Source organism: Ursus americanus, chromosome 8 (assembly GCF_024610735.1).
Source record: "Ursus americanus isolate L20-20 chromosome 8, mUrsAme1.1.p, whole genome shotgun sequence".
Lineage (NCBI taxonomy): Eukaryota > Metazoa > Chordata > Mammalia > Carnivora > Ursidae > Ursus > Ursus americanus.
Window position 1 is genome coordinate 22,812,240 of NC_142134.1, and position 13,175 is coordinate 22,825,414.

At 40.6% G+C, this 13,175-nt stretch overlaps 1 protein-coding gene across 3 annotated transcripts in view; it reads right to left on the minus strand.

Annotated features, from left to right (window-relative positions):
* Positions 1-4,481: 4,481 nt before the first annotated feature.
* The window catches only part of ANXA3 (annexin A3), a 58,635-nt gene continuing 49,941 nt past the window's right edge, over positions 4,482-13,175 (minus strand). For all 3 annotated transcript variants that reach the window (XM_087864057.1, XM_045790223.2, XM_045790229.2), the window contains exons 10-13: positions 12,736-12,831; positions 11,748-11,806; positions 10,228-10,350; positions 4,482-4,872 (exon numbers count right to left, since the gene is read on the minus strand). In XM_087864057.1, the coding sequence (XP_087720183.1) occupies positions 4,813-4,872; positions 10,228-10,350; positions 11,748-11,806; positions 12,736-12,831 (338 nt within the window). In that variant the 3' untranslated portion in view covers positions 4,482-4,812. The remainder of the gene's footprint in view (positions 4,873-10,227; positions 10,351-11,747; positions 11,807-12,735; positions 12,832-13,175) is intronic.

The window sequence follows — 13,175 nt, forward strand, 5'->3', positions numbered from 1 at the left end:
CCTTGGCTTCCCTGCTGTGTAGCCTTGGGCTAGCAACCTAACCTTTCTGGGCCTCGTCTTCCCCATCTGTAAAATGGGGTAATACTGATACATATAACCAAGCTTTGTGGCACAAAGTACTTGAGACAGATAAATAAGAAAACAACTCTGAGAAAAAATGAGATCTAACATATCTAGCATAGTACTTGGCACATTGTCAGTCCTTGATTCATATATACAACAAAAATTGGTTATTCTAATAGCAATTCTACAATTCTTTGTCACATTTGAATAGTATCCAATACTTTATCAGATAACCGTAATCACTATTTCCTGTGCTCCTTACAACAACCTGGTGCAACTGGCAGGAAAGGTCTACTCTCCCACTTTACACATCATTGTCATGAAAATGTATCGTGTACCCACTATGAATAGGGAGCTGAGCTAGGAATTTAGGGACATATATCACACACTGGCATCCACAATGGTTCAGTGGGTGTCCTTTTCTATGACAGAGTACACAGTCAATCCCTGGGAAAGGAAAAGTATGAGAGAATAGAAAATATGTATATTGGTCTCCACTCTGGTCCCTGGCACAGAGCTCTTAAAACTCTCATCATTTCCTAAGTTATCAGAGCCCTAGGAGCATCTTATAATATTTGATCTTTGCTAATGAGGAGGAGACTCTGGGTGGGTTCCGGCTGGCTCCTGGGTGAGGGCTGGTCACCGGAGAGACCAAACCACGATTAGAAGCTTAAAATGGTCATCCCTGCCTTCCATTCTCTTGAGAAGGGAGAAAAGCTAAAAACGGAATTAATGATGATGATGGCGACATGACGAAGCCTCCATAAGTATCCCAACAGTACGGCGTTCGGAGAGCTTCTAGGCTGGTAAATACGCGAGGTGCTGGGAGACAGGCTCACCAGGAGAGGACAGGAAGTCCCACGTCCCTTCCCACGTGTCTCGTCCGACACATTTCTTCCGTCTCGGTGTTCATCTACATCCTTCGTTATATGCTTTTATAATGAACTGGTAAATGTAAATAAGTGCCTCCCTGGGTTCTGGGAGCCAGTCTAGCAAACTATCAAACCCAAGGAAGCTCTGATCTCTAGGCAGTCGATCAGAAGCACAGGTGATCACCTGCACTTGTGATTGGCATCTGAAGTTGGAGGGGTGCACCGTGTAGGACTGAGCCCTTCGCTGGGGAACCGAACGCTAAACCCAGACAGAGAGCGTCAGAATGAGCTGAAACGTAGGCCATCCAGCTGGTGTTGGAGCACTGCTTGTTGGAACCTACCTGCTCCCCCGACATCGGAAATTGGGGATTGGTACCCATTAAAGAGAAAAATCCAGGTTCTTCCTAGTTTTGTGTTTTTCCTGTTACACTCTGCCCTTTACTGACTGGAGATGAAGTTTTGTGTTTTTCCTGTTACACTCTGCCCTTTACTGACTGGCCCTAGTGAGGCACCATAGCTTCAAAGAAGCGCAAGGAATAGGGAGCCAGATACAACTATGCTTTCCCTACTTCCTTGAGGGCAACTTTATGGCCTCCTAGAAATTTATGACTTGCACAATGGAATGATACACAGCAGGCAAAATAAATAAAATACATGACATGAAATGATACGGATATCACTTAGCAAAATAATATTAAATGAAAAAAGTAAGTCTCAGAGATTACATAAGCATAAGACTTAACTTAGTAAAGAAAAAAATTAAATTAAAAATTATATCAAAAGAAAGCAAGGGGACAATCCACATGGAATTTGGAATGGTAGTTAGGTCAGGTAGGGAGATGCAGGGAGAATGAGAGGGAAAGGTCATGTAGTTGGTAGTAGGTTACTGTAAAAGTCTTAGTGTTCATGTTGGAGAGTGGTTTCCAAAGTGCTTGTTATATTATGGAAATCAATAAAGAGAGAGAAGAATGAATGGGGGGAAAGACAAAGGAAACAGAGAGAGAGGGAAGGAAGGAAAGGAAGAAAAGAAAGCAAAGGAAGGAAGGAAGGAAAAATGTATGTGGAGAGCTCTAGTGAAGCAAACAATTTTTCCAGAGGAAAAGAATAGTTAATATCAAACTCCTTACTTCTCCATCACTTTGGAGAAGTGAAAAAGATTAAAATCTGGTAATGCCATTTCAGGAGTTTAGCTTGATGTTAAGTAAAGGAGAGCCTACAGGCATTTGAGCTCATTGCTTCCCCAGAAGTCCCAGTACCCTGGCCAGCTTCACAAAATATTTCTCCTGACAGTGATGAGTAGTTTGGGAAAAGTACTGTGTATATGAGTAAAATTTCTGAACTTTTCTCCAAGGGTGCCTATAGTGTAATGATATTAGTGTCCTTTCCCCAAGCCTGGGAAGTGGAGACTCAGGTATACCTACAAATGTTTACCCCAAATTCACTTATAGAGCTCAAATGCATAGAGGAAAAAGAACTTCATTCACCCAATAAAGATTTATTACGTGCGTTTTATGTCCCAAGCACGTTCTAAGAATTAAGAATACTGCAGTGAATGCAACAGACAAAATCCCTACATTCAAATAGCTGACATTGCAGGGTTGAAAAGAACAGTGACCCTGGGACAGGATAAACTCTACAGCAAATAGTGGAGTTGGCTGCTTGGGTTTAAATCCTGGCTCTTCCAATGGGCAAGTTACTTAATTTCTCTCAGGTTCCATTCCTGTATCTGTGAGTCAGTGCCTGCATTGTAAAGTTCCTTCTGGATTAATGATTTAATACACTACACTGTTTCACATGGTGCCTGATACATAGTAATTACTCAACGAGTATTAGCAATGATGTATTGCTTGGTGAGACATTCACTGAATCACTTAAGCCAAAACCATGGGGCAAACTTGACACGTGACTACCTTGATTACTATATCCTCTCAGTTTTATTTCCTTAAGTATGTGCATGGATTTTTGTTCTCCCTTGCCAGTATCTTAACTTAGGCTGACCCTTCTTGACCTGATTTTAGAATTAACTTGTGCCAAGGGGGCTCCTGCCTCTCGCTTTCTTCTCCCAGACGTTCTTCCCCTTTGGGCAAACATTTGACATCATTTCCCTGATTGAAATCCTTCTGGAATGCTCCTTCCATCCATGACTCTCCCTTGCTTATAAACTCTTTAGCATGAGACCTTTGTAATCTGGCCCCTACCTATCACCGGTCACCACACCCCCGCCTTGTCCTCTGAGCCTCCACCACACTCACCTTTGGGTACAGCCGTGCACACACTGTGCTGGTTCATAACTCTGACTTTGCAAGTGCTCTTAGCTATCCGGAGAGCCTCTTTTCCTCTTCTTTACTGGTGGAGTTTGTGACCTCTAATAGGCTGACTTACTGAGCCAGCCTCCATGCCGCTTCTCTCTTACACAATGCTGTTGCCCTGAACGCACGAGGTACGTACTACTGTGTTGTGATTATACGCACGTGTCTCTCTCCCTAAACAGATTTTAAGGTCTTTGGCAAAAGCAAATGAGTCTCAGTCCCCTTGGTGTATCCAATACATCCTTAACACAGAGCTTGCCATGTGGTAGGTGAACTGAAGCCTGACGAGGAGTGGTTGCAACGCTGTCGTGACCATTTTGATGTTGCCTGGCGGTAAACAATAACGTGGTAATTGAACACTTACCCTGTCCAGGCACAGGGCTAAGTGCTTTGAAAGCTTTGTCTTCCTTAATCTTTAGAAAACCCTGGGAGAAAGGTAGGTGCTCTAATTATCACCATGTCACAGATGAGAAAGCTTCAGCTGAGCAGGCTTTGGCAGTTCCCAGGGTCACAGAACCAGGAAATGGTGGGGCAGGAAGTCAAAACCAGCTGTGCCGGACTCTAAATCCTGGCGCTTTTCTTCCTGTATGCATTTTGGAAACACCAGAACAAGAAATAATTTGTCCTTCTGAAAAGTCTCAGGATGTTTGCCAGTGGAATGCATTGAAAAAAAGCTCTGGACTCCTACATCCCTGTTTCTATGGCTCACCCGTTTATCATTTCTATTCAAGTCCCAACTAAGAACTCCAACTGGACGTGCTACCTTATATATTTCGTATTAGTCAAGATATTTCATTTTAGGTCGCTGGCAAAGATAACATGAGGAATTTTTTTAAATGCATAGTTTCGCAAACTTATTTTTAGAGGAAAAGCAACCTTAGAGAATTGATTCTACATACCCATTCTGGGAAAGTAGAATTTAGCATGAAATGACCACAATTCATGCTTGCCGTTCGACAGGAAGTGGTTAGATTCGTAGTTCAGCAGATGGCTTCGGAGGCCTGAATAACTTCTCCTGCACTGCCAGTCCTGCAGCGTGATTGCAACTGGAAAGACCAGGCCGGGATTACACACGGCTTCGTTCTATTCTTTTCTTAAAGATAAATGCGATTAATAAGGTAATAGAGAAATTAAAGCAGGAAGAGCTTTTATAACAAAAATGAGCTTTAAAATCCCACTGATTGTTGGCGACCAGGTACAAAGCAATGTCGGCATACGCTAAAACAACCAGACAAACTGCCTTTCACCAACGCAACAACTTTTATTGATGCTGATTACACATTTAAGGTGTTAGAATTCTACGAAGATTCTTGCTTCCTAAGCAGAAAAATAATTGGCATTGTATTAGCAGATCCTTCATACCATTTAAAAATGTCATTTGTGAATTAGTACATGAAGCTGCAATCACTTTTGGTTGTTGTTATTACGGAATGATGAAAATGTCTGTTAGGAAAACAGCTTGCTGTTTACACTTGCTTGTGCTTTTAAATACTCTGAGAAAGGAGTAAGCAGGGCTGTTGGAAAGGCCCATCGTGGGCACGGCGACCTTCGGAGATTATGCTCTTGACTCAGTCATCTCCCCCACAGATCTTTAAGAGTGTGATTTCATAGTCTCCAGAAGTATCCGACTGTAAGGAATAGGAGAGAAGGACAGATGTAGCACAAATAATGAGGGGACCAAAACTGAATCAAATCCCACAGCTCTAGGGGATTCACTGGGGTGGGACTCACGACATGAATCATTTAGGAAAATGCACCTGTAAGTCCATTATTCTTTCACACCTGAGTGTAATTATGTTCCAGCCTCGCATTTTCTTTACAATACACAATGTTTAAATTCTTCCTGACTCATCGCAATTAAATTTCAATTTGGGTTTAAAAAAAATAAGACTGTATCGATTATATAACATTATATAATATTACTTTCCTAACGAAACTTTAAAAATGATCATTTTAATAATATTACATTAATATTCATCAACCGCTTGCTCTTCTAAAGTTTAACTACTTTAATCTTATAACCCTTATGACTCTACATAGTAGGTACCCTACGTATGTCCATTTAATAAGCAATGAGAAGAAGTTCGGAAACTTGCTCCAAATCCCACAGAGAAGAAGCAACAGAGGTAGATCCAAACCCAGACGGTCTGGTGCCTTAACCACACTCTGCTGCCCGCCTTACAAACTGAAACAAACTACATTCCCGAAGAGCGTACTTCTCGGTTCCTTTCCTCTAAGCTCACAAAAACCAGCCTGGTTCAGAACAGACACCATGGGAGAGTGAGGCTTAAGGTCCAAAGATGCGTGTGCGCTATGCAAAACAGGTAAAACTGTTGCATAGCATCGGAGGGAAAACTTGGCTTTTAGTCTAGACTGCCTGAAATCCTCCCGTTATTCTTATTTTATTCAAGGCAAGTCAAATAGTGAGCACTTCTTATCACTGAAGTTTCACATTAGGATCGATATGAGAGTTAGCAGGAATGCAAAGCACGCGATGAAGAAGGGTCATAGAGAAGAGGTTATGTATCGCTTTCAGAAGGAGACACAACAGGCATTAATATACATTCTCCTGTTTTATACAGATTCTAGTTCTTCCTCTATTGGCTTTTCTAAGTCTTGCTCTGCCATACGTAATAATCTCTGGAATTGCTAAGCCAATGATCTCTAGCTGTGTATTAGAACATTAGCCATCTCCGAGCAAGTTGTAAACAATTTTTAGTGGTTCTATCAGTTAGGCAAGAAAATACATCCAAGTAGCTTAAAAGAGCTATATATAAATTGTGATCCACCGTCGACGCTAAACAAATGTCCATCCTTTCTCCTACCTCTATACCTTTATGCCTTCTAGTAAAATGGCTATTCTATTTATATAGCATTTTAGAAATTTTATTATCACAAAAAATGTTAATGTATTTGCAAAACCTTTGAACATAAGTTACGGCTTCCTAATCAGGCCATATTAGTTGTTCTCAAGAAACTAATTGTCTCTGTTGGTGTAGTTTTAACAGTGCTATCAGCGACTCTCTCTTCTCCCAACGCTGGTCCCATCTTCTATCCTCTACATTTAATCCCTCCTGCCAATTATTTCTTTGCAGTGTTTTTTGAGTTATTCCTTTTTCCATTCCGATCATGACAATCTACTCTAGGCTCATATCTCTTGTCACTAGTTTCCTTGGTTCTAGATTCATCAACTTGGTTCTGGATTCATCAGTTCTCCACGGTATTCATTCTTATTGCTTGTAAATCAAGTCCAAGGCCCACCATGTTCATCAAGCCCTTACTTTTCCTGCAAGTAGTCCTGGCTTTTTCTTCCTGCTCTCTGGCATCCTTACCTTTGTCTTTTTTGCAGGCTCACCCTCAGCTATCCAGCCATTAATTGTGAGTACTGCTTAAATCTCAATTCTAAGCTTGCTTCCCTTCTCAATCTATATTTTCTCCTGAGAGGATTTTCGCTCATGTCCAACTATTCACTAACATAACTGACTCTGAAAATATATCTCATACCACTAGCTACTGACCTGACAATTCTACTTACATGTTTCAAAGACATCTCTAACTCAACGAGCGAGAAACCAAACTCATGAACTTTCTCTCCCACTCCCAAAAAAGAAAAGAAAACAAAAACAAAAACCTAAAGCCTGACCTTCTTGCAAGGAATGCGTCACTATCCGATCCCAAGTTAGAAACCTGGGAGTCATCCTTGATACCTTTTCTTTCTTGTTCTTTATAGCAGGATACCACATCAAGTCCCCTAAGTTTTAATTCCGAAATATCTTTTGAGTCTTTGTTTTTTGCTCTCTTTGCAATAGTACTTTGCATTATCCAGTCATAGCTGCTCCAGTGTGATTGATAAAATAACTCCGCACCCCCAAATATCTCCTTTCTTATGTCCAATTCATTCCCTGCGGTCACAGGGATCTTTTAAAATGTACTTCTGGTCATGACACTATGCTCTTAAAATGAAAACTCTCCAATGTTTTTGGGCTAAAGACAAACTCCTTAAATATTGCCAAAATGGTCCTGGGTGATCTGGTCCCTCCGGCCTTATTTTTCATCATGTTTCCTTACCATGAGGTCTTTCCACTTGTAATTCCTTTTCTTTTTGTGAGAAGGCTCTACTGACTCTCCGACCCCACAATCCTTGTCTATTCTTTTTCAGATCTGAATCATAACTTCCTCATAGAAGCTTTTCCTATAGGTCGAAACCTCCTATCATATGGCCTTACAGCACAATATCTCTTTCCTTTACATTTAACATAGTTGTGATTTTCATTTGTTTGTGATTCCCTAAGGGCAGGATCTGGCAACATTTTTTCCTTTGTTTGTAATTGTAACTCTGAGCCAGGCACATAATATGCCTTCAGTACATATTTTTAATTGAATGAATGAAATACAAATTCTGTGATCTCAAAACTCTCTTTCAACTAAATTCATCTCGCCACTTGGATTTTGTTTTTCAAAATTCCCCAAGGCAGATCCCTTAATCGATCAAGTGCCTTATTACTTCTTTTCCTCCTTTCCTTACCATACACGCATTCCTGAAGCATTCACCTGAATCCCTGTTGGGCAACATAGCACCTGCCCACAGGAGGCACTCAACACAAGCTTATTGAACTTGAAAGGCAGGATCAAGACCCATTTCCCCAAGAAACATTCCCTATCTAATCCCAAACTGCTTTACTTTCAATTCCTAGGTTAGTATCCTCTGTACTGCACAATCTAATATTTATTGTATGCTGTTTCATATTATCTTCTTCTAAATGTTTTATTTACGCTCACCTCAAATCTCCACATAAGATTATGAATTGAGAATGGCTACTACATTTTCCATTAAAGACCCTTGAATTGCACTATTTATTAAATAGCTACTTAATTTGTTTGTTCAATGAAAACTACCAAGAAAATGTAATTTCATCCAAATTTTGTATTAATATCTTATTAAGTAATAAGAGAGACACATTTGTTTTCCACCTACCTTCTCTCTCTCCTCTTCCTCCCCCCAATCACCTAAGAAAGGTGTTAATGAACAGGGAAACATCTAAACTATAGGCAGAAGGAAGAGGAAGACAGAACCAAAGGTCAGGTGATATACAAAATGGTACTCTAGCTCCTGAATTATGGAAATATAAGCATCAAAAAGATCCTAGTCATCAGTATTGAAAATGTAATGAGATTATTTAATATATGTTGTACTTAATAATGTACATTTGTTTGTTTACTTGTTGTTTTTTGCAATGTGACTTGTGCTTTTGTTGTTCAACAATTTTTTCCCTACTTCTGGGTCACAAAGGTAATTCTTGTATTTTCTTGGATTAACTTTGTCTTGGATTCTGATGTGTTATTTTTTAATAAACTGATATATTCAGAGTCAATATTTTACTTTCTGCTATCTATGTTCATAAGTGAAATGATTTTGTGATTTTCTTTATCCTCTGTCTTTAGAATCAAGATTATACTAAATTCATAAAATTAACTAGGCAGCTTTCGCTTTTCCTATTTTCTGGTCCAACTTGTATAAGACAGGAATATCTGTTCCTTGAAAGTTTGCTGAAGTTCACCTATGAGTCTATCCAAGCCTGGGATTTGGGGGGAGGTAGGTCTTTGACCTCCTTTTTAATTCGTTTCATGCTTATTGATCTAGTTCAAGCTCCCTATTTTTTTCCCTGATCCAACCTTAACATTTCATTTTTAAAACATGCACGTTAGGTGATAGAAATGAAGAAACCTCGTGTAATTTTAAATTACAAACTGAATTCTTTAGCAACGGATTTTTCTTTTCTATCAAGTTATGTGTAGCTTAGATGTGTCCTAATATAATAAGCCTCAATTAGCCAGCCATTGGGGGAGGGAGAGCTAATGGTTAATTTAATTTTCTAGTTTGCTGAGGTTGAACTGAAGGCCTTGTGTTTCAACCTTGTTACTGGCAATCTTTATAAAATGTATGAGTCTACTTTTCTGCCTTAGTAAGTACAATATGGTTAATGTTATTAAATCTTCCTGTGTTGATTGAAACTATTGTAATGTGTCAGAATCGATTCAAACTGCATTGAGTCTGAGCTGATGAAATCCACGCTAAGCCCCAGGCACAGTGTTGAGAGCTGCCTTTTTGATAAGTTCCCACTTTCAACCTAAGCATGTATCACCTCCTGCAAAGGTTTGGTGTAAAAACCAAAGCTCTGGTTGAAAGAAGAAAAGGATTTGTTTTGGTGAATGAACCTAGTTGATTAATTGACTTGCAAACGGAGTCCATTGGTAATATTTACCAAGATGACAAATGTATTTACATCTGCCTCAGCAATCCTACAGACTTAAGAGAATTTATCCCTTAGATACACTTGTACCTTGTGGAATGAAATTATGTATGCATATCACAACACTGTTTATAATAGCAAGAAGCTGGAAACATCTATTGATATGGTGGGTACAAACATATAAATAATGGAATGATACGCCGCTGTTAAAAGAATGAGAAGGTTCCTATAAACTGAAAGGAGAAGAGCTCCAAAGTACAGAACCATGCTATCTCTATTTTGAGTAAAACAAGAGGAAGATTAGCTATGCCTGAAACTAATGTGACATTGTATGTCAACTGGACTTCAGGTAAAAATGGGAAATTTAAAACATATATTTTTCTTGCCTTCTATTGTCATAAACAAAAGCTGAAATAAATAAAAATATTGTAATATCAAAAACAGGCAAATGACTTGCATGTACAATTCACAAAAGAAGAACAATGAATGGCTACTAAACCTAAAAAAAGAATGTAGAGTGTCTATTATGTGCCTGGGATTTTAGAGCTAAAAATAATCACTGTATTTAGGAGACATGTTGTTATCACTATTTTAAACTCAGAAAACACATTTATGCATTGACAGGGAGAAAGAAAACTCAGTCACATCGCTCTATGTTTTAAGGATTATACAGGAAAGAGGATGAGTAGAGAAAGACAAAATGTGTTTTGCTATTTTTAAGAAGAGACTTACTTTAATTGCTGAATATAGGGAATAGCCATAATGCTTCTTAAACTCTGCTCGAATGTCCAAAAGGTCCATTTCTGACCTGGACACCATTATTCGGTTCAGAGTAAACTCATCGGTTCCAGCACCCTGTGAAGAAACACAGGTGTCCACAATACAAATCTCACTGGTCACAAGACAACATATAGATCTGTATGTACAGGAAACAGATAACAGTGCACAAGATATTCAACCACAGTGATGACTCTTCTCTCGTTTGTCATCAAACTTCATCATTCATACAGTGAAGAAATATTTATTGAGCACTTACTCCGTGCCATCGCCATGCCAAATGCTGAAAACAGATGAGGTAGCCCTGTTGAGCTTTCAATTTTGTAAAGGATATACTATATAATCCAACATATGGGGAATAGTGGGTACTATCGGAGCATATGTCAGGAGGGCCTAAAATAGATCAAGGATTAGGAAAGGTCTGCCTGAGAAAGTGGTATTTGACCTGGGGCTGAAGTCATCAGAGGAAGAAATCTCCTCCATGCCAGATATGGTCCCACGCACTATGCACATGGTAGCAAACAGCACCAATCACATCTCTATTTGCACGGAGTTTACGTTTTAATGGATGGAGATGGACAGGAAAGAAAATTAACGCATTGCTTATGTAAACAGTAATAAGAATTATGGAATGGAGTGTGACTGAAAGGAAGCCAATCGACCTGTTTAGTCAGGAAAGACCTCTCTCAGGAGGTGACCTGAGAGGCGAGAAGGAGCCAGCCATAGGTTGATCTGGAGGAGGTCCGTTCCAGGCAGAGAGGGCGACAAACGCGAAGACCCTGATGTGGGAAGACACTTGGCATAGTCAGGGGCAGAAAGAAGGTCAAGGTGGCTGAGGCACAGACGGCAAGCCTGGGGGTGGCGGGGCGGGGAACTTCAGAGCGTCAGTCAGTTCAGAGAGTCAGGCAGGGCTAGTTCCTGCTGGGCTACGCACTGAGGTGACCGACCAAGGGACAGGGAGGGGCCTTGGGTGGGGGGTGAGGTGAGGGACAGGATGTGCTCACTTTGGACAGAACTTTGAAGGCACATGGGGACCTCCAGAGGAAATGTCCAGTACGGAGTGCCAGGCTCAGGCAAGGGCCCGAAGATAGAAAACAGCCTCTACTCAGGGACCTCACCGTCGAGCAGCAGCAACAGACAAGAAAGCCCAGGGTTTCTATCACAGGAAAGGCTGCTGACTCACCTCGGTTTAAGAAAGGCAGCTGGAGAGCCAACAGGCCTAAAGGGCCAGGCTTGAGGTCTGGGTTCTAGCCCGTTTTACTGCCTCCACTTACAGTGAAGTGGGGGAGACAATGTAGTCAATGCTTCACCGTGCCTATCTCCCGAATGATCACGATACTCACTGTCAACCTCCGAGACAAAAAGAGGACTCATCCAAGGAGGGAAGGGACATGAAATTCCATCGCTATGATGCAATATTTTTTTATATTCTCCTGGAGGGAGACTAAGAATGTATATGAAATTTCCAGACTTACCTTTAAAGCCTGATGCAGTCTTTCAGCTAAAAAGGCAGGCATGTTTCTGGCACAATGAACTGTTATAAAAAGCAAAGTAATGTTCGGTTTCATTGACTAGTAATTGAGGTCATCTACGGTAATACGGTTTTTTAAAAAGATTCTTTGATTAACCATACAAGTCTACCCCCTCGTCACTACTGGCCTTTATTTAGAATGGAGAGGTGAATGCCTCACCTGAATTTCAAAGGCTTATCCCGTCATGTTCCATGTTCGCAGGGAACTCAAGCACAGTCATGAGCTTTAGTCAAGGCGAGAATATAATCACCTGCCAAAGCAGCTCCCTCAGCAGCGGACTCATCTCCAGATCCCAGACACACCAACACCTATGCTTATATTGATAACTCCCTAGGGGTATCCTTGCTCCATTTCTAGCATCTGACTGCTGATCCAGAACTTGGCCCGAAGACCGCAGAGACCTCCGGGGGAGGACCGATCTGCTTACATAACGGTGTTTGTGTCTGCTTGTTACTTCACATGTCTCCAGGACCAGCTTTGGTCTGTGCCTGACTTTCTGTTCGATACTCCCAGTTAGCTTGGCCAAGAGGGAGGACACCTAGAGTTCTGACCTGGGCTCAGCTTTGGAAGGCTATGGATATCTTCCCGAAATAACCAAATTACTCAATTACTCAATTACTCCTTTTTCGACAAGCCTCAATAAAAATACCAATAGAAATGTAATATTTTCACCTCTCCAGGAGTTTACTAATCCAAGCACGGTGACAAACCAATACAAAGTTAAAAGACAAAGTAAAACCTAAGAAGATAGCTTCTTCATGCGGCCGTTTAACAATATTTGTGGAGCATACTGTATGCATTGGGAACTGTGCCAGGGGCTATGGGAGCATAAGGATGGATCGGTCAGGATTCTTCCAGGAAAGGAGAGAACATTTGCATTCATTTAAAACAAGTGCAAAGTAACTCAGTTTATAAGCACTGAAGGGCTTACCTACGGCCAGAAGTAGGTCTTCAAAATGCCCAGACAATTCTCCTTTTATGCTGTCCTCAATGTCCTTCTGGCTAATATTTCTGTATTCGTCAAATGCTAGAAAGCAGCATCACAAACAAATATTTAAGGCATCCCAGTTGACCACACTTGAATATATTCCAGTTTTTGATTTGATATGTAGCAAATCAGGTTGTGAAGTGTCCAACTCAAGAACTCCCTCTCGAGACCATCAGAATCTGAGCATGGGAGCTCTTGTTTCTGTTTTACTTTGTTTTAAATCACCTACAATAAAACCTAAACCTCGTAGGCCATTTTCTTCAATGCTCTCTTTCTCTCTCCTTCCCTCCCCCTTCCCAGGTTGATGGAATTTAAAATAGCTTGGAAGGTTAAATTAAAAATAATTTATCCAGTAAGGTGGGCTACTTTTAAATTACAGCAGC